The following is a 26,659-nucleotide window of genomic DNA, read 5'->3' on the forward strand; positions in this document are numbered from 1 at the left end:
GCTTGCTGGACTGGATGGGCCTCTGGCCTGAACCTGCAGCCCCGGAAGAAGGGAGGTTTCTCAAACAGACACCAGCACTGAGAATCAACTCAAAAAAAGCCTGGGCCAATCTGGTGCACTCCAGATATTTCGGACCCCAATTCCCATCAGCCCCAGCATCACGCTGACTACTGACTTGAGAGCAAGCAGTCCTTCTGTCTAGTCAAGACACACACATACCTGCAGAGCTCGGAGGATCGAGCTGTCCACCGCAGGTAAGCCTGTTTAATGGTTACAGATCTAGCTGGCTACAGGTAGCACGGTCCTGCTGGTGCAAGGATGAGCGAACGGCGTTCTGGCTTGCGGCACTTGCTAGATGCCCAGCCAGACTGCATGTACAGAAAAGACTGGAAAGTTCCCATTTCCTAAAGTACAGCAACAGGAAGGCCAATCTGGAGGATTTGAAGGAGGGCGTTTTCTGAGAAGACCCTCCTCCTTAACACAAACAAAAAATGTTCACAAGCAAATCGAGGGCCAGTTAAGCCGGTGGTGAGAACCTGCCCCTTCCTCCCCACCAGTGACGTTGGACTCCCAACTCCTAGCAGCCAGCATGGCCAATGGTCAGAGCTGGCAGAAGTTTTAATTCCAGCAACACATGGAAGGAGGCAGGGACCTCATCCCTGCAGTAAATGGTGGATATGGAGGGTTGGCTTTGCTTGGCAAGGAAAAGCGGAGCAGGAGGCAGAAAGAATCCACCAAGATTCTGCACGGGAAGTCCCCTGCTCTCAACACTTCCTGATGGGGTCGCCATGTTCAGAACCACTCAACATTCACCTTACTCCCCCACCTTCCAGCAGCCATTATACCTCACAGCACAAACTGGGTTTTCCTGACTTTTGCACACCCAGGAGCCTGAAAAAGCAGTTTGCAGTGCATTGCAAAAGGTTCTGATTTTTGGGGGGTGGGGGAACGGGACATTTCACTGGGCCAGATCCCAGCTGCAGAGAAGAGATCGTGGGCAACTCGCAGGAGCAATACACTTCTTCCATCCCCTGACCAGTGCACAGAAAATAAAAATAACCACTCAAGCAGTCACACTTGTGGGATGTTGTAGATACCAAATCCTCGCAGCGAGGAAAGATTCCCTGCGGGTGTCTAAACTGAACCCCTGAACTCCCCAGCCTTCCACAGCATCAGACGTCTGTTTTTATTATTTCAGTCACCTCGACATAAAAAGCTACAGCAGCTCTACAGCCCCCTAAGTAAGAACACCCCACCTGTAATACTACGAAACGGCTCTCCAGTAAGAATAGGCTGGAGGGATAAGATAGCGCCTTTTTTCCTCTCTCTCCGTTTTCTTTTAAAGCTCAATATTAAATATTAAATACTCTCGATTTTAGGCATACATTACTTTTGTCAAGAAAGACAAAATTAAAGGGGAAACAGCCCTAAGCACCCGCCTCTGAGCACCCCGGCAGGGGGGAGACGCCGTCGCCCTTGCCAGATCAATACGACGCCTCCTTCGGATACGATGGGGAAATGGGGAGCTCAGAGTGTCTCTTCAAGCATGGGGTATGTTTGCAGCATCAAAGAGCATGTAAGAGGGGCCCCCGGTTCCTTTTCTCTATTTTCTTTTTTGCCAGAATTTCTCTTGTGTCCCGAAAATTCCAATGTTACTCCTGTGAAGTCAAAAAAAGGGGTTTGCGGCAACAGGCACTTCCACCCGGTGGACAGTTGGCAACCTATCCCGTCCCCGCGTCCAGTCCTCCGGAGAGGAGAAGCCAGGAATAACCACTGCCAACTTTTCCTAAGTTTCTCGAAAAAGAAAAAGAAAAAAGAAACGAAACTGTTCAGAGTCTCCTTTTTTTGATTTTAGCAAAGAAGGTTACTTTAAAAGCACTTAGGAAGTGTGTACTAAAGTCTCCTGCGGTCCTCAGAGGAGCGAGTCGTCAGTACATCCTCCTTCGAGTCCGTAGCGGAATTCCTGCAAGTTGGAGACGCCATAGAAGTGGACGAAGGCCGCCGCCACCACCAACACGTGGAAGATCTGATGAGACTGGAACTGCGGGAAATGCAAGGAGGGAATTAAAAGGAAAAAAATCAGAGCCAGGGATTTGGGCAAGGGAGGCAGTGAGGTGCAGTGGTTAGAGGGCTGGACTAGGACCAATGGTACCAAACAGTATGGGAAACAACCCTACTAGAAAAGTTAACCAACAAACTGAAACTGACACGGGGACAAATAGAAGAAGATGCCTTCGCCCCGGTATGGCTCCCCTTTATCACATACACAGCCCAACGAGACAACGACAAAAATCCACCAACAGCGTACAAATCAATATGGCGAACCTGATCCAAAACACCCACCCACCCCACTCACACACGAAAACAAAGACCACCACAGCCAACCACAAATGAACAGCCACACCCTAGACCAACCCCAACCTCTCTCACCACCAAAGGAACACAAGCGAACAGCACAGAACCTGCACAAGCAACGCTGACACAAAACCCCACACATATATTAAGTAAAATAGAAACATCCCCCCCCACCCATCTTCCCCCCCCACCTCTTCCCCCTTTTCTTCCTAATGTCTCAACAAACGAAACCGATTTGAAAAATGTTACATGCAGGGGAAAATACGAGAGAGAGACATTACACACACTTTTGCAAATCAAGAAAATATTTAATAATCAAAAACAATAAAAACCTATGAAGCTCAGGGGTCCGCCACTGTCTCTCAGCCTAACCAACCTCGCAGGGTTGTTGCTGGGATTAAATGAGACGCGAGAGACCCATGTATGCCAGGCATAGGCAAACTCCAGCCCTCCAGATGTTTGAGACTACAACTCCCATGATCCCTAGCTAACCGGGCCAGTGGTCAGGGATGATGGGAATTGTAGTCCAAAACATCTGGAGGGCCGGAAGGTTGGGGATGCCTGTTCTATGGATTAAAATAGGGGTCAGCAAACTTTTTCAGCAGGGAGCCGGTCCACTGTCCCTCAGACCTTGTGGGGGGCCAGACTATATTTTGGGAAAAAAATATGAAAAAATTCCTTTGCTCCACAAATAACCCAGAGATGCATTTTAAGTAAAAGGACACATTCTACACATGTAAAAACACACTGATTCCCGGACAGTCTGCGGGCCAGATTGAGAAGGCGATTGGGCCGGATCTGGCCCCCGGGCCTTAGTTTGCCTACCCATGCATTAAAAGCTGTGGCAATTGCTAAGATGCCCTTGGGGAGCTGATGCTGCTGGCACATTATATTTTTATTTATTTTGGTACCCCAACACCAGCGATGTCCAATCGGTCGACTGCGATCGACAGGCTGATCCCTGGAAGTTTGCAGCTGCACCCTCTGGATCTGCGGCTGTGATAATTGGTGCAGTGAAACTCCCATTCCCCCTCACCCGCCGCTCTTTTGCTCCGTTGCGTCAAATGGGTGGTCTTTAATGGTATATTGCCGACGAGTCAGGAAATGAAAGTACAGTGGTACCTCGGGTTAAGTACTTAATTCGTCCCGGAGGTCCGTTCTTAACCTGAAACTGTTCTTAACCTGAAGCACCACTTTAGCTAATGGGGCCTCCTGCTGCTGCGCCACCGGAGCACGATTTCTGTTCTCATCCTGAAGCAAAGCTCTTAACCCGAGGTACTATTTCTGGGTTAGCGGAGTCTGTAACCTGAAGCGTATGTATCCTGAAGCATATGTAACCCAAGGTACCACTGTAGTCATTTCCAGTGCGTCGTTGTGAAAGGTGAGCACAGATTCCGGTCCCCCTCCCCCCCCGGTAAAAAAAAAGGTTAACAAGTTTGGCTCCCCCCCCCAAAAAAATGTGTAGATCACTGCCAGTTTTTTTATAGATTGCAGTCTCTTGGGATTTGGAAGTCCCTGCCCTTTACCATCCTTCACGTCGCGCTGCAAGGTGATGTCCATCAGAATTAGGGGATGACACTGATTGACACACAGACACACGTAAATGCACAGCCTAATGATTTGACTGGGTATCCTTCAAACTGTGAGGTCGCCTCACCCCCCCCCCCATGCCCACTTGACAGCTTCGAACTGCGGAAACTGGCACTTGTTACAGGTGCCACATAACACGCACCCCACCTATGTGAGAAATCCATCTCTCGCGTGTGGCAGCACTTCCGCATTCTTGAACGCTCTTGCCTGTCGAATGCACCCTCTCCGAAGACCGCCCAAAACATTTTTGTTTGGCATAGCCAAACTCGTCACTCCTGATGTTTTGGGACTACAACTCCCAGCACCCCTAGCTAACAGGACCGGGGGGTCAGGGATGATGGGAACTGTAGTCCCAAAACATCTGAAGGGCCGAGTTTGGCCAGGCATTGCTGATGTAGATCTCCTTCTGCTCTTAGTTTGTTGCCGATTTAATCTTTCGAAGAGTTGCTTTTGCTGACGTCTCATTTTCTTTTGAGAACTGCTTAGAGGGTTGTTTGTTTTAAAAAGACCACAATCAAACAGTGCATAATTTTTGCAAAATATATATAAAAAAACCCCAAATACCACACCATTCGCCTCACTTACCCAGATATCGAACTTGCCAGGGAAGAAGCGCTCAGGAATGCGGGCTGCGTAGAGACCAGCTCCTGCGATGTACATGACAGCCATCAGGAAGAACCAGCCCATCTGCCCGACGGTGGTGGCTTTCACGAAGCCTTCAGCGATGGTGAAATGCATGGTGGGTACCACCCCGCTCAGACCGAGCCCCAGGAAGACCCCTGCGAGGAGGAGAAAAGGGAGATCTCAAGCAAGTACCGTATTTTTTGCTCTATAATACTCACTTTTTCCCTCCTAAAAAGTAAGGGGAAATGTGTGTGCGTCTTATGGAGCGAATGCAGGCTGCACAGCTATCCCAGAAGCCAGGAACAGCAGGAGGGATAGCTGCTTTCGCTGTGCAGCGATCCCTCTTGTTGTTCTGGCTTCTGAGATTCAGAATATTTTTTTTCTTGTTTTCCTCCTCCAAAAACTAAGCGCGTCTTATGGTCTGGTGCGTCTTATAGAGCAAAAAATACGGTATTCAGAAAGGAAAGCACCAGAAATAAGGCAGCCTTTCCCACCTTCAAGGGAAATTTCTCCCGCGGTACTGATGTCCTTTACAGAGAGCCGCCCTACCTGCCCTCGTCTGCCTGTGCTTCGGCGTTGCAAACCGGTCCCACTGTGCGACGATGATGGCTGAGATACCCAGCACACATACAATGGAGAGGTAGATAAGTCGGGGCTGCGGGGAGCAGTAGAAAGAGTAGTACAGCCAGGGGACAAAGCTCCCCATGATCAGCAGAGCTATCCCAGAATAATCCAACCTAGCAAGGAAACAAACAGAAACCAGACGGAAGTGAGAGGCGTATTGCATATTCCGGAAATGGCAAGTCAAGTTTGCTTCGGGAAAGGAGATACTACCTTTTTTTTACAATCCATAAAGGTAAAGGTAAAGGGACCCCTGACCGTTAGGTCCAGTTGTGGCCGACTCTGGGGTTGTGGTTTTCATCTCGCTTTATTGGCCAAGGGAGCCGGCGTACAGCTTCCGGGTCATGTGGCCAGCATGACTAAGCCGCTTCTGGCGAACCAGAGCAGTGCACGGAAATGCCGTTCACCTTCCCGCCGGAGCAGTACCTATTTATCTACTTGCACTTTGACGTGCTTTCGAACTGCTAGGTGGGCAGGAGTAGGGACCGAGCAATGGGAGCTCACCCCGTCGCGGGGATTCGAACTGCGACCTTCTGATCGTCAAGTCCTAGGCTCTGTGGTTTAACCCACAGCGCCACCCACGTCCCTCTGTCTGCAATCCATAGGGGCTATCGATTTTGACTACTGCACAAACACCTGCATTTCAGTCGGTGTGAAGACGAAAATGCCAGGAAAGAGGAATTAGGTGTGATTCCTGAACTGCAGGGAGGGTTGGACTAGATGACCCGTGGGGTCTCTTTCAAACTCTGTAATTTTACGATTCTATGAATGAGGTAAACCCACTATAATGTTCAGATATATTAATAATTTATTATTTATACCCCGCCCATCTGGCTGGGTTTCCCCAGCCACTACAGGCAGCTCCCAACAGAACATTAAGAACACAATAAAATATCAAACGTTAAAAACTTCCCCAAAGAGGGCTGCCTTCAGATGTCTTCTAAAAGACAGATAGTTGTTTGTTTCCTTGACTTCTGATGGGAGGGCATTCCACTGGGCGGGCGGGTGCCACCACCGAGAAGGCCCCCTGCCCGGTTCCCTTATAGCCTCACTTCTCACAGGGAGGGAAGCGCCAGAAGGCCCTCTGAACTGTACCTCAGTGTCTGGGCTGGATGATGGAGGTGGAGATGCTCCTTCAGATATAGTGGACCGAGGCCGTTTAGGGCTTTCAAGGTCAGCACCAACACCTTGAATTGTGCTCGGAAACATACTGGGAGCCAATGCAGGCTTTCAGGACTGGTGTTATGTGGTCTTGGTGGCTGCTCCCAGTCACCAGTCTCGTTGCTGCATTCTGGATTAGATGTGGATTCAAAGTTCAAACCTGCCTTTGGGTTCATGAACAGAAGCACTGCCAGGGGCTGGTTGTGCTCTTATTCTCATTTTCAGCCTTTCTACCTACTAAGTAGGTATGCATTAAAAACATACACACGCATCACAGCTGCCCCAAATTTATCTACATTTCACATAGCAGCCAAAAAAACCAAAAACAAACCCCATAACAGTTGAGTGTCTTAATCGACCCGGGTTTCGATTCCAGGTCGACTTACTTGGAAAATGTCCGGGACACCTTCTCCGAATGGCAATAGACTGTATGGAAAAGCCAGGAAAAGCTGAGGCAGAGCACAGCCCCGAGGAAAAACATCCCAAAGACCACCTTTTCCTGCAGAGGGGCCATGAAGTACATGTTCGGCCGGAGCATGGTCAGGATCCCCAGGCAAAGGAACAGCACAAAACCTGGAGCGGAAATGCAGAGCAGAGAGAGAAAGAAAGAAAGAGAGGAGGGAGGGAGGGAGGGAGGGAGTCCTGTTAGTTGATTTATCAAAAGGCCAAAGAGTCTCTGTTATAGCATTTGGCACCCAGTATACCTGAAGGAGCATCTCCACCCCAACTGTCCAGCCCGGACACTGAGGTCCAGCTCCGAGGGCCGTCTGACGGTTCCCCCCCTGCGAGAAATAAAACTACAGGGAACCAGGCAGAGGGCCTTCTCAGTGGTGGCGCCCGCCCTGTGGAACGCCCTCCCAGCAGATGTCAATTGTCCAGTAGTGCCTTAGAGACCAACTAAATTTGTTCTGGGTATAAGCCATGCTTCCTCAACCTCGGCCCTCCAGATGTTTTTGGCCTACAACTCCCATGATCCCTAGCTAGCAGGACCAGTGGTCAGGGATGATGGGAATTGTAGTCTCAAAACATCTGGAGGGCCGAGGCTGAGGAAGCCTGGTATAAGTTCTTGTGTATCTGAAGAAGTGTGCATGCACACGAAAGCTTGTACCCAGAACAAACTTAGTTGGTCTCTAAGGTGCTACTGGAGAAATTTATTATATAACCAATGCAATAAAAATCCAGGAGAACAAAACCCAATAAAAACCAGGGGAATAGGAGCTGGCATATTAAAACTAAAACCAAGACAGCATTGGGAGGGATTCCAGTGCAGAGCATAAGTTCCCCAGAATAAAAAAGGTTATTAATAGGAGTATAGCATCTAGATCAAGGGAAGTAATAGTGCCACTGTATTCTGCTCTGGTCAGACCTCACCTGGAGTACTGTGTCCAGTTCTGGGCACCACAGTTCAAGAAGGACACTGAAAAACTGGAACGTGTCCAGAGGAGGGCAACCAAAATGGTCAAAGGCCTGGAAACGATGCCTTATGAAGAACGGCTAAGGGAGCTGGGCATGTTTAGCTTGGAGAAGAGGAGGTTAAGGGGTGATATGATAGCCATGTTCAAATATATAAAAGGATGTCACATAGAGGAGGGAGAAAGGTTGTTTTCTGCTGCTCCAGAGAAGCGGACACGGAGCAATGGATCCAAACGACAAGAAAGAAGATTCCACCTAAACATTAGGAAGAACTTCCTGACAGTAAGAGCTGTTCGACAGTGGAATTTGCTGCCAAGGAGTGTGGTGGAGTCTCCTTCTTTGGAGGTCTTTAAGCAGAGGCTTGACAACCATATGTCAGGAGTGCTCTGATGGTGTTTCCTGCTTGGCAGGGGGTTGGACTCGATGGCCCTTGTGGTCTCTTCCAACTCTATGATTCTATGATTAAGAGCACATCTGAAGATTTTAAGCAAGGGGTGGACCTAAATGTATCTGGGGGAAGGAGACTCTGTGCTCTTCAGCACTGTCCCAAAAAGTTCCACTACCTCCAGTTTATGGAACAGTGCCTATAATCCCTGGCTGGGGCTGATCAGAAGTGGCCTTGAAAGCAGCTACAGAACACTTCACTGGCTACCCCTGCACGAAGGGGGCAGAGGCCATCTCAGCCCCAAAACATGAACCCAGACTGAGGAGGATGCAAATAATTGCAGCTCCTTCTATGAAGAGGTGGAGAGGCTGGCACTGTCAAACTGATCAGGCCAAGTCGCCTGGCTCTCCATCTGTCATGTATGCTTTAGTCGAGATTCCTGCTTTGCAGCGGGGGTTGGACTAGATGACCCTCAGGTTCCCTTCCAAGTCTACAAACTGATGATGATGATAAGCCACTGTGAAAAGTCCCTGAGTTAGCCAGAAGGCTTTCCCATCCCAGAAATAAGCCGGGAGGAAGGAATAAAATACTAGGCACCTAAGGAACTATCATATTTTCCCAGCCCATCTAAATGATGGTCCGCATTAACAGACTTGAGGTGTTTTGGGACCAAATACGTGTATCATGGCTTAGGGCCCTGGTATTTACGGGACCGCCTCTCCTGGTCTGCCCCGCAGAGGACCTTATGGTCCATGAATAACCATAGTTTAGAGGTCCCAGGCCCTAAGGAAGCCAGACTATCCTCCACCAGGGCCAGGGCCTTCTCAGTGATGGCTCCGACCTGGCGGAATGCTCTGTCCCATGAGACCAGGGCCCTTCAGGATTTAACCTCCTTCCATCAGGCCTGTAAGACAGAGCTATTCCGCCTGGCCTTTAATTTGAATTCAACCTGATCTTTTATTTCCCTTTTCTTCCCTCCCCCTCCCCTTTTATGAAGATTTCCCGCTCTGAGACCCCACAGCTAATTCTCCCCTGGTCTCCTCGCTGGCCCAAGTAGGACCAATTCAGCCAGCTAGCTCTGGGGATTATCTAATGCTTATAGATGGATTTCCCCTAAATTGATTTCTGAACTTTGAATTTTATTGTTATTCATGTTTTTATACTGTATTTTATGCTGCTTTTACAATTAGGTGTTTTAAATTTGTCGTTAGCCGCCCTGAGCCCGTTTTTTAAACTGGGAAGGGCGGGGTATAAATAAAAAAATATTATTATTTATTATTAACAAACGGCCTTGCTTAAACAGTGAGACCTCTGGGGAAAGCACAATACAGTGGTACCTTGGTTTAAGAACAGCTTAGTTTATGAACAACTTGGATTAAGAACGCTGCAAACCCGGAAGTCGGTGTTTTGGTTTGTTAACTTTGCCTTGGAAGCAGAACATGTTGAATGTGTTCCATTTGTAAACTGAGTCCCCGCTGCTCTGGGAAAGCAAGCCTTGGTTTAAGAACGGACTTCTGGAACGGATGAAGTTCGTAAACCAAGGTACCACTGTATACAATTCCTTCCCAAGGCCCTTACGTTGTTCATAGGAACGATTTGCACGATACGCAAGATCTCCACAACGTAGATCACATTCAAGCCTGGAATCGGGTAGAGAAGATGGGCAGGATGACGAGGAGGAGGGCGATTCTAGATCCAAATTCTAGATCCACTACCTTTGTGGACAATTCCAGTGCCCCAAGGGAAGAAAAAGTCGCAGTGGGGGAGAGATGGTCCCTCTCAACATTAACACAGGTACCAGAGATCCAGAGTATTAAAGTAGGAGCCAGAGAGTCAGGGTCACCTAGCAAGTGGGTCCAAATGTTGCCTGTCTCCGTGTGGATGCGGAAGATGCTCTTGAAGCAGGCTCTGAAAGAGGGCATGGGGGGCCGGTGCCCGTGCAGGAGGTAATCGTTATCTTTCAGCCAGTCGGGCAGCACGTCGTAAGGGATGACCCTCCAGCGGCCTTCCCAGACCTGCAACACACCAAACCATGCGGGGCAGTCAGTACCTGGGAGCACATTGCCACAAGGAGCGTTTCCACCCCCATCGTTCTACCCGGACACTGAGGTCCAGCACCGAGGGCCTTCTGGCAGTTCCCTCGCTGCGAGAAGTGAGGTTGCAGGGAACCAGGCAGAGGGCCTTCTCGGTGGTGGCGCCCGCCCTGTGGAACGCCCTCCCACCAGATGTCAAAGAGAAGAACAACTACCAGACTTTTAGAAGACATCTGAAGGCAGCCCCGTTTAGGGAAGCTTTTAATGTTTAACAGACTGCTGTATTTTGATACTTTGTTGGAGTCTGCCCAGAGTGGCTGGGGAGCCCAGCCAGATGGGCAGGATATAAATAAATTATTATTATTATTATTATTATTATTATTATTATTAAACTCAAACTCGATTTGCCGTGCTCCTGTTTGGCTTGCAAAGCAAGGAAGAAAGCCAGAGAAGATAGCATCCCCAGCTCTGCAGCTGAAACAATGGAAGCCTACAGCCCCAATACCGGCTTAGAGCGCCAACCAAAAGTTACCTTGTATACAAATTCTTCCATTTTCTCCATCGCATGATGCGCCTGCAGAGGGAGGGTCAGCACACGAACCTCCTCCTCCTCTTCCTCCTGAGTCGCTGGGCATGGCTGGTCTTGAACCTAGGAGAAGATCACACACCCTGAGCAAAGGGCAAGGGGTCACACCGAAAATGCTCCTGAATATTAAAGAGATACTCCAAACTCATGGGTTCCTTTCGGACCACCTGTTTGTAGAGCGTTTGTCCTGACTGGTTTGCAGGGAGCTTGGCAAAGCACACATTATCCCACATCTTACAGTACAACTTTCGCAGCAATTTCCTTATTATTATTATTTTTTTAAAAAAACCTATTATTTTAAAAAAAAACCTAGTGGGACTTGACGTCTTTCCGCAGGGCCTGCAAGACAGAGCTGTTCCGTCTGGCCTTTGGTTTGGACTCTGTTTGAACCTTATGTTTCCCTCCCCTTATGGTATTGATTAATCAGCTACTTTAAAATGAGGCTGCATTTTAACCTGTATTTTAAATTGGGGTTTTTTCTTTTTCTCCCCTCCCCCCTTTTTCCCTTACAGTGGTACCTCGGGTTAAGAACTTAATTCGTTCCGGAGGTCCGTTCTTAACCTGAAACTGTTCTTAACCTGAAGCACCGCTTTAGCTAATGGGGCCTCCTGCTACCGCTGCGCCACCAGAGAACAATTTCTGTTCTCATCCTGAAGCAAAGTTCTTAACCTGAAGCACCATTTTCAGGTTAGCGGAGTCTGTAACCTGAAGCGTATGTAACCAGAGGTACCACTGTATTATGTTTTTACTGTGATTTTATTGGTGTTAGCCGCCCTGAGCCTGGCTCTGGCCGGGGAGGGTGGGGTATAAATAAAAGTTGCTGTTGCTGTTATTTTAGGGTGGGTCTGAGAGGAAGTGGGTTTCTTGCACAAGACCTCCACAGCACAAGGTGAGATTTTATTTCCTGTGCTTCAGACTTAAGAGGCTTTTTATCAACCACACCAGCTCAGGGAATATGGATGTCATGATTTATGCACCATTTCTTTCCCTTATTGGTGATTACAAAACAAAAAATTTTCTTCCTGTAGCACCTTAAAGACCAACTAAGTTAGTTCTTGGTATGAGCTTTCGTGTGCATGCACACTTCTTCAGATACTGAAGAAGTGTGCATGCACACGAAAGCTCATACCAAGAACTAACTTAGTTGGTCTTTAAGGTGCTACTGGAAGAAAAAAAAAAATTTTGTTTTGACTATGGCAGACCAACACGGCTACCTATCTGTTATTGGTGATTGTTTGTTTGCTTTGTGTGTTGTGGTGTGTGTGTGCAATACCGTGTTACTGCACTTTTGGGTTGTTAATAACGGAGATATCTAAATAAAATTGTAACAGCACAGCCTGAAATTGCTTGAAGGTGATTGAAGCCCACTTGACACCAGAAAACATCTCCAGTTTTGTACAGGGCAGTATAGGAGGGCCACAGACAGACAGCAAGTGAGGAGCGCCTGGTAAGCAGCAGCCGAAGACACAGCCATCAGAGAACTCTAGTCACCCAAAGGGAACCCCCTCTGTGACTGTCTGCACATGTAGCAAGACCGGTCAAACTCCGCTGCAGCCATAATCCCAGATTTCCTTTGCAGAAAGGATTAAAGGTAACGGCATTTCCTTGTCTGCTGCTAAGAGGGCGACTCAAATTGGCAAGCTCCATTTCTCTTCTTGGCCGGGGCCCAGGAAACAAACTCGCAGCCCGCCAAAGCAGAACAGAGGAGGGCAGACTCTCCTTTTCAGCTGCCCGTCTCCTACAAGGTGGGCTTCGGCATAGGAGGCCTGTTCGCCAGCTCAAAGCTCTGCCTGCTACGTTCTCGGCACAACGAGGAGAAAACAAGGCAGGTTTGCAGTTGCAAGGAGAAGTGGGACTGTGAGAGGAAGCGTAATCTTTGAGTTGCATCGCACGGGCAGTTCTGCAAATGGGCAAAGGGAGGAAGCTGGCAGCCTTGCAAAGCCTGGAGGCTCCCAGTCCACCAGTTCAGAAGACCCGTTGCGAAATCTATACATTCCGGCTGCGAGAAAATGCTGCAAGGGCCGCTTTTGCCCTGCGCACACACACATCCCCAGACCTGGAGCCCTCCGGATGTTTGGGACGAAGTCTCCCATCAGCCCCAGATGTGCTGGCTGAGCCCAAAACATCTGAAGGTCATCGGATAGCGGAAGGAGGGCCTATCTTAATCAAATGCCATTGAGCTCCTGCATTTAATGCTAGTAATTCTACTGGTGTGTTCAAGGGTTTGAATCAGATTGGGAAGACCTTCTCAGCCATGAAGGTCACCGGATTCCTCTGGGCCGGTCGCTTTCACCCATTCTAAACAATTATATTGTTATATGCCAAGAGATGTGGATCCAGCACTGTGCAGAATCACAGCACCGATAGGCTAGGTGAAGGTCAAAACGAAGGATCACATAAGCTGCCAAGATTACAGCTACAAAGCCGCTAATAGGATTCGCCAGTATATTTATGGTTGTTTGACAAAGACATGGAAAGAGCCTTAATGCCTAGAATGAAGACTGAGAGACTTGATTGGGCCATGCTAACTATACTATCACTGGCAAACTATCATTTTATGAAACCAAATTCCTTCTAGTAGCACCTTAGAGACCAACTAACCTATCTGAAGACGTGTGCATGCACACAAAAGCTCATACCAATAACAAACTTAGTTGGTCTCTAAGGTGCTACTGGAAGGCTTTTATTTTATTTTAATTTTTTGTTTCGACTACGGCAGACCAACACGCCTACCTACCTGTAACTATCATTTTATGGTATCTTGGAAGCGGGGCTTTCTCTGGGGTAGGGACAACCTTCTGGAACTTTCTCTCCCTTCCCCCTTGCAAAATGGGAGGAACCAATGCGATGAACTTCAAATGACAACTGGAACATCAACTGTTTCCTGTTTTCCATGACCCTCAATTGAGATGCTATGCTTTTGCCTTGCTGGGATTTTATGGTTTCATACGGCACTGGTGTCTTTTAGGCAGGGTGCACACCATATATTTAAAGTATACACAGAATAAATCCTGGGAACGGCTGTTTACTCCTCACAGAGCTACAATTCCCAGCACCCTTCACTACAGTTCCCAAGATGTTGGGGGGGGGGTGTACAGACATTGTGGTGTCTGGGTGTATATAACACAGAGACACACACAAACACCTCTATTATATTTGTTATCTTTTTGTAAACCACTTGCAGACTTTTCTGGTCACGAACAGTATATAAATACATGAAATAAAATGATGGATGTGTTCCCATCACAAATTCAGACACACCTCCTTGTAACAAGGAGGGGGGCTTGAGAAGACCCTGCTCCCCCTCCTCTGGCCTTATTTATTCCCAGTGGAAAACGCAAAGTTCCCTGGAAGTACAATGCTTAAATCCTGCCATGCTTGTATGAAGAAGAAGAAGAAGAAGAAGAGTTTGGATTTGATATCTCGCTTTATCACTACCCTAGGGAGTCTCAAAGCAGCTAACATTCTCCTTTCCCTTCCTCCCCCACAACAAACACTCTGTAGGGTGAGTGGGGCTGAGAGTCTTCAGAGAAGTGTGACTGGCCCAAGGTCACCCAGCAGCTGCAAGTGGAGGAGCGGGGAAGCGAACCCGGTTCACCAGATTACGAGACTACCGCTCTTAACCACTACACCACACTGGCTCTCTGGTTTATATATTTATATATGGTTCATATTTACTTATTTAGAAGGATTCGTAAATTACTTTAAGAGCAGTGTGCAAATAAAGCAGAAGATAAAGCAAAGCTAAAATCCACAGAACATTAAAAAAACACACATGCCTAAACATCCATCATTACAAAGCAATAAAACCAGCAAAACTAATACAGGAAATTATTATTATTATTATTATTATTATTATTATTATTATTATTATTATTATTTGTATTTGTATTTGTATTTCTCGATAGGCTTGTGGGTGGCAAGCAACTATAGCAATATAGCAAGAGCACTTGTCTAATGTCAGTAACTAAAAAGGTAAAGGGACCCCTGACCATTAGGTCCAGTCATGGCCGACTCTGGAGTTGCGGCGCTCATCTCGCTTTATTGGCCGAGGGAGCCGGCGTACAGCTTCTGGGTCATGTGGCCAGCATGACTAAGCCGCTTCTGGCGAACCAGAGCAGCGCACGGAAACGCCGTTTACCTTCCCGCCGGAGTGGTACCTATTGATCTACTTGCACTCTGACGTGCTTTCGAACTGCTAGGTTGGCAGGAGCAGGGACCGAGCAATGGGGGCTCACCCTGTCGCGGGGATTTGAACCGCCGACCTTCTGATGGGCAAGTCCTGGGCTCTGTGGTTTAACCTACAGCGCCACCTGCGTCCCTATGTCAGTAACTGGGGCATGCTAAATTACGTGTGTCGACATGCAGATAGAAGATCAACCTTTAAAGGTATTTCTTTATGGTCCAGTACAGTGGTACCTCGGGTTAAGTACTTAATTCGTTCCGGAGGTCCGTTCTTAACCTGAAACACCACTTTAGTTAATGGGGCCTCCTGCTGCTGCTGCGCCGCCGGAGAACAATTTCTGTTCTCATCCTGAAGCAAAGTTCTTAAACTGAGGTGCTATTTCTGGGTTAGCAGATTCTGTAACCTGAAGCGTCTGTAACCCGAGGTACCACTGTATACCTGAAGGAGCGTCTCCACCCATCATTCTGCCCGGACACTGAGGTCCTGCTCCAAGGGCCTTCTGGCGGTTCCCTACCTGTGAGAAATGAGGTTACAGGGAACCAGGCAGAGGGCCTTCTCGGTGGTGGCACCCGCCCTGCGGAACGCCCTCCCAGCGGATGTCAAAGAGAACAACAACTACCAAACTTTCAGAAGACATCTGAAGGCAGCCCTGTTTAGGGAAGCTTTTAATGTTTGATGTATTTTAATATTTTGTTGGAAGCCACCCAGAGTGGCTGGGGAAACCCAGCCAAATGGGCGGGGTATAAATAATAAATTATTATTATGTTTTTATTATCATGACATGCATATCCTGCCTTTTCTCCAGGGAGCTGAGGGTGGTGCATGCATGGTCCCCGCCCTTCCCCATATTATTCACCCCACCACCCTGTAAGGCATTAATCTGAAAATAGCTTTGCTTTAATGGGGTTTAGCATCTCTCTGGCAGGAAGCTTACTTACAATGGCCGAACTGGTTGCCGCTTGGTCTCCTTTCTCCTCTAAGAGGGGTCCGAGCTCAGCCAGCTCCACAAGTTCCCTCTCCCTGCCATTAGCTGAAGGCCCATTTCCTTGGCTGGCAACTGAGGCTTTGCGGGACGACATTTGGGCAACGCAGACACAGGCCTCTTCCCCTTTCTGAAGTCAGATGAACAGCAGGCACCCTGAAGAAGACTCTCACTAGGAAGAAGAACAAGTTAATTTGTAAAACGGTCTGCTTCTGAAAAGAGGTGTTTTCCCCCCCTCCAGACACATATTGGATGTTCCTCCTCAGAGAAGCTTGGAACACTTCCAGATTCTCCTCTTTCTTCATTAACTGAATAGAGCTGTCACCCAGTTAAAGGCATCTTAGCAGATTAATTGCACAAGTTTCGGTAAACCTAATCTGTATCACAGGGGTGGGGGAAAGTGCTGAAAGGTGGGGCAGGGAAATTATTTCAGCGATTGCGGAAGATTAATTTTTTTAAATTTAATATTTGCATGCTGCTTTTCCAGCAACAACACTGAGCTCAAAGCAGCTCACCATAACAACGAAACAACACTTCCATCAATATATCTGTCTCCAAAATCACAATGCCATGCAAGTAAAGCAAAAGCAGAACATTCAATAAGCAAGTAACGCAGATAAACGCAAGCTCAGAAAAATTCAGAAATGGCTTTTCAGAAATGGCTGCTGAGCAAAACCCAGTTTCACTTAGCACAATCTCCCTGGGAAGTGTGCCTATATCACAGCAGATTGAAAGATGCATTCACTGTGTGAGATAGGAAGGATATTCCATCTAGGCTACTGCACTTAAGGGTCATTTCAAGTAGTTAAAACACTCACTCTGCTTTACATCCCAGTACACGGGTGGCACTGTGGGTAAAACCTCAGCGCCTAGGACTTGCCGATCACATGGTCGGCGGTTCGAATCCCCGCGGCGGGGTGAGCTCCCGTCGTTCAGTCCCAGCGCCTGCCAACCTAGCAGTTCGAAAGCACCCTCGGGTGCAAGTAGATAAATAGGGACCGCTTACCAGCGGGAAGGTAAACGGCGTTCTGTGTGCTGCGCTGGCTCGCCAGATGCAGCTTGTCACGCTGGCCACGTGACCCGGAAGTGTCTGCGGACAGCGCTGGCTCCCGGCCTCTAGAGTGAGATGAGCGCACAACCCTAGAGTCTGGCAAGACTGGCCCGAACGGGCAGGAGTACCTTTACCTTTACACTTCTTAAAAAATAAGGAATGGATCAAAAATCTTAAAATTGCTTTGTTGGACTTGGTTAAATAAAACAATGGGGGTCTTATTACTGAATTTGCTAGTCTACTTCTCTGCTTTGGGGGATTTCCCTAACTATTAAGCTGTTTTTCCAATGGCTTAGAAATTAGCCTTCGCCAACTGCTTTGAGGTGTTTTCACACCCAGCCCCCCATCAAGTGTGTAATTTTTATGAATTAAAATGGTGTGTGTACACACACACACACCTTGTAGGCGGGCAAAACTCCTACCAGGGGCTGCAGGGGCTGCTCAAAAAGGATGGAGGCCCAACTAGCACTAATATTATGTTCTAAAAGCGCCAATCAGAAGTCCATTACTGAGGAACAATATCCTCCAAACAACAAGAATTTGACAACCTCGCTGAATGAATGGTGCCTGCAAATATGTAATCCAAAATGAGATTTCAAAGAGCTGTGGTTCAAAGCCATTCAGAGAGAGAGAAGAACCCACAAAAGACCTTGCAAAATTCTATAAAATTAAGCTGCGTGTTGCCCTCAATTTTAGGCTAGCCGACATGATTCATCTAAGGGTGATGAATTTCTTTCCGCAGGGCCTGTAAGACAGAGTTGTTCCGCCTGGCCTTTGGCTTGGAGCCAATTTGATTCCCTCCCTCTCTTTCTTTTTTCTTTTCCTTCTCCTCCTGCGAGGAGGCTACATTTTAATATTTTAATGTTTCAATATTTTAATGTTGTATTTTAATTTTGTTTTTAAGTTGTAATCATTCAACTTGTTTTTATTATTGCTTGTAAGCTGCTCTGAGCCCGGCCTTGGCTGGGGAGGGCGGGGTATAAATAAAAATTATTATTATTATTATTATTATTATTATTATTACTATTATTATTATTATGGGTGGACAAGGAAAGCAATTTGTTCCATATCTGGGTGGGGTGTGGGGGGAGAGAGTCCACAGGTGCCAGTTGATCAAAAAGAAAGCCACAGAAATGAAGAGATGGGTCAAAATCCCTGTTTGCATGAGCGCAAGTGGTTATGTGCACAAACGTGGAGGAGACACGCAAATTCTCACCAACTACAACCGCTTATGGTGGGGTTGGGGAAGCTATGACATTACAGAAGCTGAAGGACTCCAACATCCATCACCCCTGACCACGGGCCGTGCTGACTGGGGCTGATGGGATTTGTAGTCCCAAAACTGGAGGGCTACAATTTCCACACCCTGGCCGTACAGGGACCTAGGAAGCTGTATCGGCCGTAAGTGAAAATAAATCTGCAAGAATTGTTGTTTTTTAAAATATGATGAAGGCTCTGGGAGGAGGATGGTGTGACAATACCCCACTCAACTCCTGGACTTAGAAGTTCCTCCCCACTCCCCACAACGGTGGACTACCAAGCAACCAGGAAGCATCAGGTCAAGGGTGGGCAAGGGTTACCTTGCCTGGACTGGTTCACTCCAGCGGAGATCCCTCCATGGGCCGGATCGGCGCCTGCGCAGACGCAATTTCCGGTGTGTGCTCCGACGCGATTTCTGGCACTGCGGAAGCGAGTCCCCGCGTTGTGATGCACCTGTTTAGCGCAGCGTGCGGGGACTTGCCGAACGGGCGGCTCGGTTCAGGGGCAGCTCATGGGCCGGTTAAACGCCCCCCATAGGCTGCTTGTGGCCCATGGGCCTGTGGATATTTCACCCCAACCCACTGCGAGAATCTCCTGACAATGTTTTCAGAAAGGAGGGGGCAGAATCTGCTCATCGCTTCTTCTGCTCCTGCCTGACGCTGTAGGAGTCTGAGTGTTATCTGTGTAGAGATAAGATGACTGCATAAGCAACCGTAACACTCATGCAGTCCAGTAGCCTCTTTTAAAGGTAAAGGGACCCCTGACCAGTATGTCCAGTCGCAGACGACTCTGGGGTTGCGGCGCTCTTCTCGCTTTATTGGCCGAGGGAGCCGGCGTACAGCTTCCAGGTCATGTGGCCAGCAGGACTAAGCCGCTTCTGGCGAACCAGAGCAGCGCACAGAAACGCCGTTTACCTTCCCACCAGAGCGGTACCTATTTATCTACTTGCACTTTGACGTGCTTTCGAACTGCTAGGTTGGCAGGAGCAGGGACCGAACAATGGGAGCTCACCCCGTCGCGGGGATTCGAACCGCCGACCTTCTGATCGGCAAGTCCTAGGCTCTGTGGTTTAACCCACAGCGCCACCCGCATCCCACTAAACTAAACTAGCCTCCTTTAGTCTTTAGTTTATTTTAGTTTGCAGTAGCTGTAATAGAATGAAGAAGTTAAGCTTCAGGGCCGTCATCCGTGTAGTTCATACACTGCTGTACTCTGCTGAGTTTTGTGCTCACAGCTCAAAGTTGTGAGTCTGTTGCACTTAGACCTGCTCTCCCGCAGTGGAAGGTCTCTGGAAGTGTTTCCTAGCTCGCCTAGCCCAGTCGGGGCTGAAGCGGTTGAGCCCAGTCATTGGCACAGGCTCAAAGGCGAAGCTGACAGGGCCTTAGGTTGCCCACCCCTCCATCAGGTGTTGTGGTCTCTAGAGAGCAAGGAAGGCATCTTCTCACCTGGGCAGCTTGGCAGCCTGCAGCTCCTGATTCTTCCTGGGAGAAGAGGTGACTGGTGAAGGCCCCTGGGAGCAAGGGGAGGAAGGCAAGGCAAATGTCCTCTTCCCAAGGCTTGCTTTGATGTCAACACTGCTTCTGAGTCTGTGCCAACTACTAAAACGCCTATACTAAAATGCACTGATTAACCTGAAGTTAGAAAACTGCTGGAGCCCTGGCAAAACCTACAGCAGACAAATATGCATTTCACATTCAGGGATGGGAGAGAGGCAATAACCCCACGGCTTTTGAGGCCCTCGGAGGACCCATCAGATTCATAATCCAAGCCCTGTCAATTATTTGCTAAATTGTGCAGCTTCAAAGAGGACATTTAACCTCACTCCCTCAAAAGAAAACAACATTGCATTCATGCTGTTGAGGAGAACCTAGTTTAAATGCAGGCAGGAAGCGTTAAAGAGAAACTTAAGGGAGGCTGAGGAAAAGATTTATTACCTTTTGAGTTGTTGCACTTTGCAGGAAACTGGCTCACAGCTCCACCCAACTTGACATTCCAGCTCTGCAAAGCCTAGAAGCAGGATTTTCGAGGGATTAGATGTGCACACTTTTGCTTTCTGATGCAGGAAAAGCTTGTCTGGCATTTGCCCAACTGTGCTTAGGTGTTGCACAGCTTCTGCTCATTTGCAAAACTCCCTTCCTTCCTATTTCTATCATTTCCTTACTATTTCTCACCCTGCAGTTTCATTATTCCAGCAGTCCAAATAATTACCCTTTGGGTAAACTTTAGGAAGCTTACAGAGAATGTTTTGATCCAGGCTTTTCTCTCTCTTTCTCATCTCACTTTTTACTATAAGAGGGGTTAGCTGTTTTAAACAACATTGTGCCAACACCCAATGTCACAAGCGCAAAATTTAGGCATCACAAACATGTATATGCAATACATGCCCATGAATTATCATTATTAATAATCATTTTATATATAGTGATGTATATGAGCAGTGTAAAGGTAAAGGTAAAGGGACCCGTGACCATTAGGTCCAGTCGTGACCGACTCTGACGTGCTCATCTAGCTCTATAGGCCGAGAGAGCCGGCGTTTGTCCGCAGACAGCTTCCGGGTCATGTGGCCAGCATGACTAAGCCACTTCTGGTGAACCAGAGCAGCGCAGGGAAACGCCGTTTACCTTCCCGCCGGAGCAGTACCTATTTATCTACTTGTACTTTGACATGCTTTCGAACTGCTAGGTTGGCAGGAGCAGGGACCGAGCAACGGGAGCTCACCCCATCATGGGGATTCAAACCGCCGACCTTCTGATCGGCAAGTCCTAGGCTCTGTGGTTTAACCCACAGCGCCACCCGCGTCCCCCCTTAATATAAGCAGTGTACTTATACGCAAAATGGGGGGATGCAGTTTAAAACACAGATCACAATAACATTTACAACATATATGGATGCGTAACACCAGAAATTATCATTCATTTAAAGAGTAAGTTTAGTGTAGTGGTTTGCATGTTGGACTGGGACCTGGGAGACTAGGGTTCAAATCCCCACCCAGGCATGAAGCTCTCTGGTGTCGTTGGGCCAGTCACTGCTACTCAACCTAACACTGTCTCACACTGGCCGGGGCATTTTCTCAGCACTCTCCTTATTGCATGAAGTCTTATCTTGTGGGAGTGGGGAGACAGCTTTGTTGCACAAGACCTCTCAGCCGATTTTAATTGTGCAGCCAGAGTTTACCCCCAAACAGTGGCAGTCTGGAAGTGCCTACAGATTCCCCAGCTAAGCTTGGCAACGGTGGCAGGAACAAGAGGGGCCTCCTTAGACTTGAGGAATATTGCCCTTTCAAACCACCTCCCACAATACGTTGGATGCTTGCAAAAGGCGTCTCACTCACAATCATTACCAAACTTCCACTTCCTGACGCGCAACTGCTGTGGGGGTAGCAAAAGTGCGTTCTAGGAGCAACGTTCAGCTCACGCAGAGCCCAGCAAGCCTGGATTCACTGTTTCCACAGAAAAACTGACTAAATAGTAAAAAAACAACCAACTCTATGGAAAGAGTAGACTCTGATTAAATTGGGGCAGGCGGAGGATACGGGGTGGCATTTTTGAGATGGGATGTTGTGTGGACTCTGTACAAAAAGCCAGCGACCTCACAACATCATTTCCACAGCTGCCACATAGAAGCACTCCCAGAATCCTCAACAGCAGCTTTTAAATTTTCATCGTTTAGGAATATCCTTCCACATCAGTTGCCAGCCAAAATATTCCTGGCATGTTGATAGAGGATTTTGGGGGGGGGTCTATTTTAGGACACACAAGAGACTCGGGTGGCGCAGTGGGTTAAACCACAGAGCCTAGGACTTGCCGATCAGAAGGTCAGCAGTTCGAATCCCTGCGATGGGGTGAGCTCCCGTTGCTCGGTCCCTGCTCCTGCCAACCTAGCAGTTCAAAAGCACGTCAAAGTGCAAGTAGATAAATAGGTACTGCTCCGGCGGGAAGGTAAACGGCGTTTCCGTGCGCTGCTCTGGTTCGCCAGAAGTGGCTTAGTCATGCTGGCCACATGACCCAGAAGCTGTACGCCAGCTCCTTTGGCCAATAAAGCGAGATGAGCGCCGCAACCCCAGAGTCGGTCACGACTGGACCTAATGGTCAGAGGTCCTTTACCTTTACCTATTTTAGGACACACACCGGCCAGGCCAGTTGAGTCTCAGTGTGTGAACAATTGTAGAAGACACACAAGCAGGTTCACCCGTGGCTGTGCATTACAATGGAAAAGGCAATAATGGAACACAAGGTAATCTTCAAGTGTGTTTGCTCTTCATTAAAAAAATCTAACCATAGAGCCAGCATGGACCATCTTAATGCAACTTCTTTTGATCACTGGAGCATTCTTAGAGACTTTCTCTTTGCTAAACAAAAATATCAGTTTACTGAGATCATTGGCATACAGTCCCTGAAAGGTTGCAACCCTGAAGATGAACAGAAACTTGCAAGGTGTGTGGGGCTCACTCTCCCTTTGCAGGATGGTTTGAGATCCAACGTAGTAAACTACCTCGTTCTCTGCCAGCCATTCGATCAACCTACACCAACTTGGTGCCCTCCCAGTGTTGTTGGACTACAACTCCCATCAGCCCCACTCAGCACGGCTAATGATCAGGAATTATGGGAGTTGTAGTCCAGCAAACGCTTGGAGGGCACCATGTTGCCTACCTCTGGCTTACACTGACTGGCCACAGCTCTCCAGGACTGCTGTGGATTGAACCTGCAACCTTCTGCACTTTGCCTCTGAACAACAGCCTTGATCACCAAAGACAAGTAAAGTCGTTTGCTCCAGTCTGGAGCCAGGAGTTAGTTTTGGCTCACTGTCTGCAGCCAACAAGCTCAAACAAATAGCCAGCTTCCACTTCTGTTTGGGCTATCCCTCCTCCTCCTCCTGCACAGACGCATGTCACCCGAAATAATTTGAGCTGCTGCCGTGAGAGGGGCAAATGAGATTGCCAAATCCTGACCCCCGAATAACCCTGCATGCCTCTTTTAAGGAAAAACATTCTCTTCTCCAGCGATAGATTCAGGAAACGCTATTAGAGCACAGCTAATAGCTGGTTCCTTTTCCGCAGAAGAGCTTTAAAGATAACGGCCTCTATTGCGAAAGAAAACAACAGGCAACACAGCTTGCTGGATTATGAAGCGTAGTCTTGCAAAGCCACTGGAAGGCAAGAGTAGCCAGCAGCAAAAGGTAGAACTGTCAGGTCCTCTTTTCCTCTAGCACTGCATGAGAACTTAAGAAGGAAAGAAGAGCCTGGCCTGTAGACTGTAGATAAGGTGTGTGAGGGGGGTGGAGTTACTGGAGGGCATTTAAACTTGGAATCAAATCATTCCCTTTGGTAATTAATAGGAGTTTACAAGAATACAGAAAGCTGTTGGGATCACAATACCGCCCCCACCACCACCCCCAGCAGGTCAGAAACATGCCAAGCCACTCCTGGCTGGAGCAGTTTCTGCCACTATAAGCTCTTTATCCCCAGGATTAAACCTAGGCAGAAAGCAAAAGGCAAGGAAATATGGGCCACCCGTGGACTGTGACACCCCTTAGCCAAAAAGCAACGTTCTTCGTAGGTGAGAGAAGAGAGGCTGCTGTCTATGGGGCATAAAATAATAATAATAATAATTTTAAATTTATATACTACGCTACATCTGAAGATCACAGGGCAGTTTATCAACATAAAACAACAACTTGACTGATAGAATCATAAATTCTTAGAGTTGGAAGGGACCCCAAAGGTCATTTAGTCCAACCCCCTGCAATGCAGGAATCTCAGCTAAAGCATCCATGACAGATGGCCACCCAACCTCTGTATAAAAACCTCCAAGGAAGGAGAAACCCACCACCTTTGGAGGGAGACCATTCCACTGCCGAACAGCTCTTACTGTCAGAAAGTTTTTCCTGAATGTTTAGTCAGAATCTCCTTTCTTAAGACTTGAAGCCATGGGTTTGAGTCCTACCCTCCGGAGCAGCAGAAAACAAGCATGCTCTTAAAACAGAGTACTTAAAATAATAATAAAAAAACCACAGAGTACAGCCCTTCAGAAACAAGAGATACTTTTGAGGCTGGCTCCTTTTGCTATTTATTTCATTAACTGTCACCCAGAGGAGCCCAGGAGCTCCTCACGCACCCCTTTATTTATTTATTTATTTATTTATTTTTTAAAAAGATATTTATTGGAGTTTTACAAAGACATGAATTTAAAAGATCATATAAAAAGAGAGAAATACAATAAAAGAAACATAGAAAAATACATAAAATAAGAAAAGGAAAATAAAAACAAATCCATTTTTGTAACCCTGACTCGTTATCTTATTTCCTTGGCCTCCTCACACCTCCCCTTTTTGTATTCCCATTCAAATAATCAAGTCAGCAAATCCTTACCCTCTTTCATTTATCTTAACTCTATATCTTAACATGTTGTAACTCTATATTTTCATCCATTTATCAATTCGTTTTTGCATATTCTTATTAACTTTGTTGCTAATGCCCCTTCTCACGCACCCCTTTATTGGCCACTAATATTTCCTGCCTCGTACACACCGTGACTGCATCTTGCTTTGTGCCTGGTGACCAGGGTCCATTATGTGTTGCATGAAGATATAGATATATGTATATTTATATGTGTGTGTTTATTTATTTATTGAATTTATTTATATCCCGCCCTATACCTGGAGGTCTCAGGGCAGTTCACATACATTTTGAACTATGGCAACCCTAGTAGTGTCATCACTAACAGAACTGGGAAATGAATTATAGTAATAGTAATGATCTAAACTTACAAATTACATTTGGCTGAAGCAGGGGTAGCCACTGTTGTGCCCCCAGATATTGCATCATCTGTGTGTGTGTGTGTGTGTGTGTGTGTGTACACAGCACTTTTAAAAAAAAAATGTTTAGGAGTACTCTCATTTTGTCTCAAGAAAATCACCATTTTATAGTTCAAATCAGGGGAAATAAATACACAAAAGCACAAAGAGGTATGTGCACTCCTGCGTCCCCCCCAGGAAAAAAGTACTGTGTGTCTGTGTGTGTGTGTATTCTTTGGCGATCACTTGTAGCCGAGTAAGATAGTATTCCATAAACATGGTTTTAACAATGAGTCCGTAAGTGACTGTGGAGGCCAATTCTGGATCCACACGTCATTCCACACTGGGGACTTTGGTTTCCAGGTGGGAGTTGATCCTGGTGTGGATTTGCCAAGCTTGCCTTCCTCTTAGCACTTTTCTCCCTTGCGTCCTGAGTTTGAGTGTCTTCAAAGCCCATGACACCTTTGGGAAAGGCTGTTCTCCAACTGGAGCGCTCGCAGGCCAGTGTTTCCCAATTGTTGGTGTTTATACTACATTTTTTTTTTTAGATTTGCCTTGAGACAGTCTTTAAACCTCTTTTGTTGACCACCAGCATTACGCTTTCCATTTTTAAGTTTGAGATAGATATATATATATATATACACACACATACACACATGTATATATATATATATATATATGTGTGTGTGTGTGTGTGTGTATATATATATATATATAATGTATATCATATACAGTGGTACCTCGGGTTAAGTACTTAATTCATTCTGGAGGTCCGTTCTTAACCTGAAACTGTTCTTAACCTGAAGCACCACTTTAGCTAATGGGGCCTCCCTCTGCCGCTGCGCCGTCGCTGCACGATTTCTGTTCTCATCCTGAAGCAAAGCTCTTAACCCAAGGTAATATTTCTGGGTTAGAGGAGCCTGTAACCTGAAGCGTCTGTAACCTGAGGTACCACTGTGTGTGTGTGTGTGTGTATATGTAATATATACATACAGTGGTACCTCAGGTTACAGACGCTTCAGGTTACAGACTCCGCTAACCCAGAAATAGTACCTCAGGTTAAGGACTTTGCTTCAGGATGAGAACAGAAATCGCGCGGTGGCAGCGGGAGGCCCCGTTAGCTAAAGTGGTGCTTCAGGTTAAGAACAGTTTCAGGTTAAGAACGGACCTCCGGAACGAATTAAGTTCGTAACCCGAGGTAGCACTGTAACAAAACTGGAATAAGCCGCCTCCGCAGAACACTGCCCTTGGGAAGCCAGGCTGCCTACCTGTTGCCTGACAGGACCCCGCACTCAGGCCAGCTGCTCCCTTCGTGCATAGCTCCATATACTGCTGCGTATCCTGGGCTATGGATAGTATATGGCTCTTTCTCTTAGAAGCCGGCAGCTTCTCCGAGGCCTACCCCCCCCCCGGCTCCCCCCCCCGCCCGCCTCTCGCTTACCGGACGACCGTTGCAGCTACATCCCGCGGAGGAGGCGGAACAGGCCCGGCCAGCCGCCTGAGGAGACTCGCCTCCCTCCCTCGCTCGCTGCCAGAAGAAGAAGGAGGAGAGGAAGAGCGGCCGCAGCGGCGCCGGAAATAGCCCTCAGCTCAGAGAGGCCCGCTTCCGGTAGGGAGAGC

At 47.6% G+C, this 26,659-nt stretch overlaps 1 protein-coding gene across 1 annotated transcript; it reads right to left on the reverse strand.

The window, feature by feature from the left end:
- Nucleotides 1–1,162: 1,162 nt before the first annotated feature.
- ADIPOR1 (adiponectin receptor 1) lies at nucleotides 1,163–26,647 on the reverse strand. Its single transcript, XM_083579964.1, has 9 exons — nucleotides 26,481–26,647; nucleotides 20,182–20,254; nucleotides 15,893–16,108; nucleotides 10,715–10,831; nucleotides 9,993–10,164; nucleotides 6,738–6,924; nucleotides 5,119–5,306; nucleotides 4,531–4,724; nucleotides 1,163–2,041 (listed from the first exon to the last, which is right to left on the reverse strand). The coding sequence occupies exons 3-9, from the start codon at nucleotides 16,031–16,033 to the stop codon at nucleotides 1,913–1,915; spliced, it is 1,128 nt and encodes a 375-aa protein (XP_083436090.1). The 5' UTR covers nucleotides 16,034–16,108; nucleotides 20,182–20,254; nucleotides 26,481–26,647; the 3' UTR covers nucleotides 1,163–1,912.
- Nucleotides 26,648–26,659: the final 12 nt, after the last annotated feature.

The sequence above is a fragment of the Podarcis filfolensis genome (assembly GCF_964270895.1).
Source record: "Podarcis filfolensis genome assembly, chromosome: 12".
Classification (NCBI taxonomy): Eukaryota; Metazoa; Chordata; class Lepidosauria; order Squamata; family Lacertidae; genus Podarcis; species Podarcis filfolensis.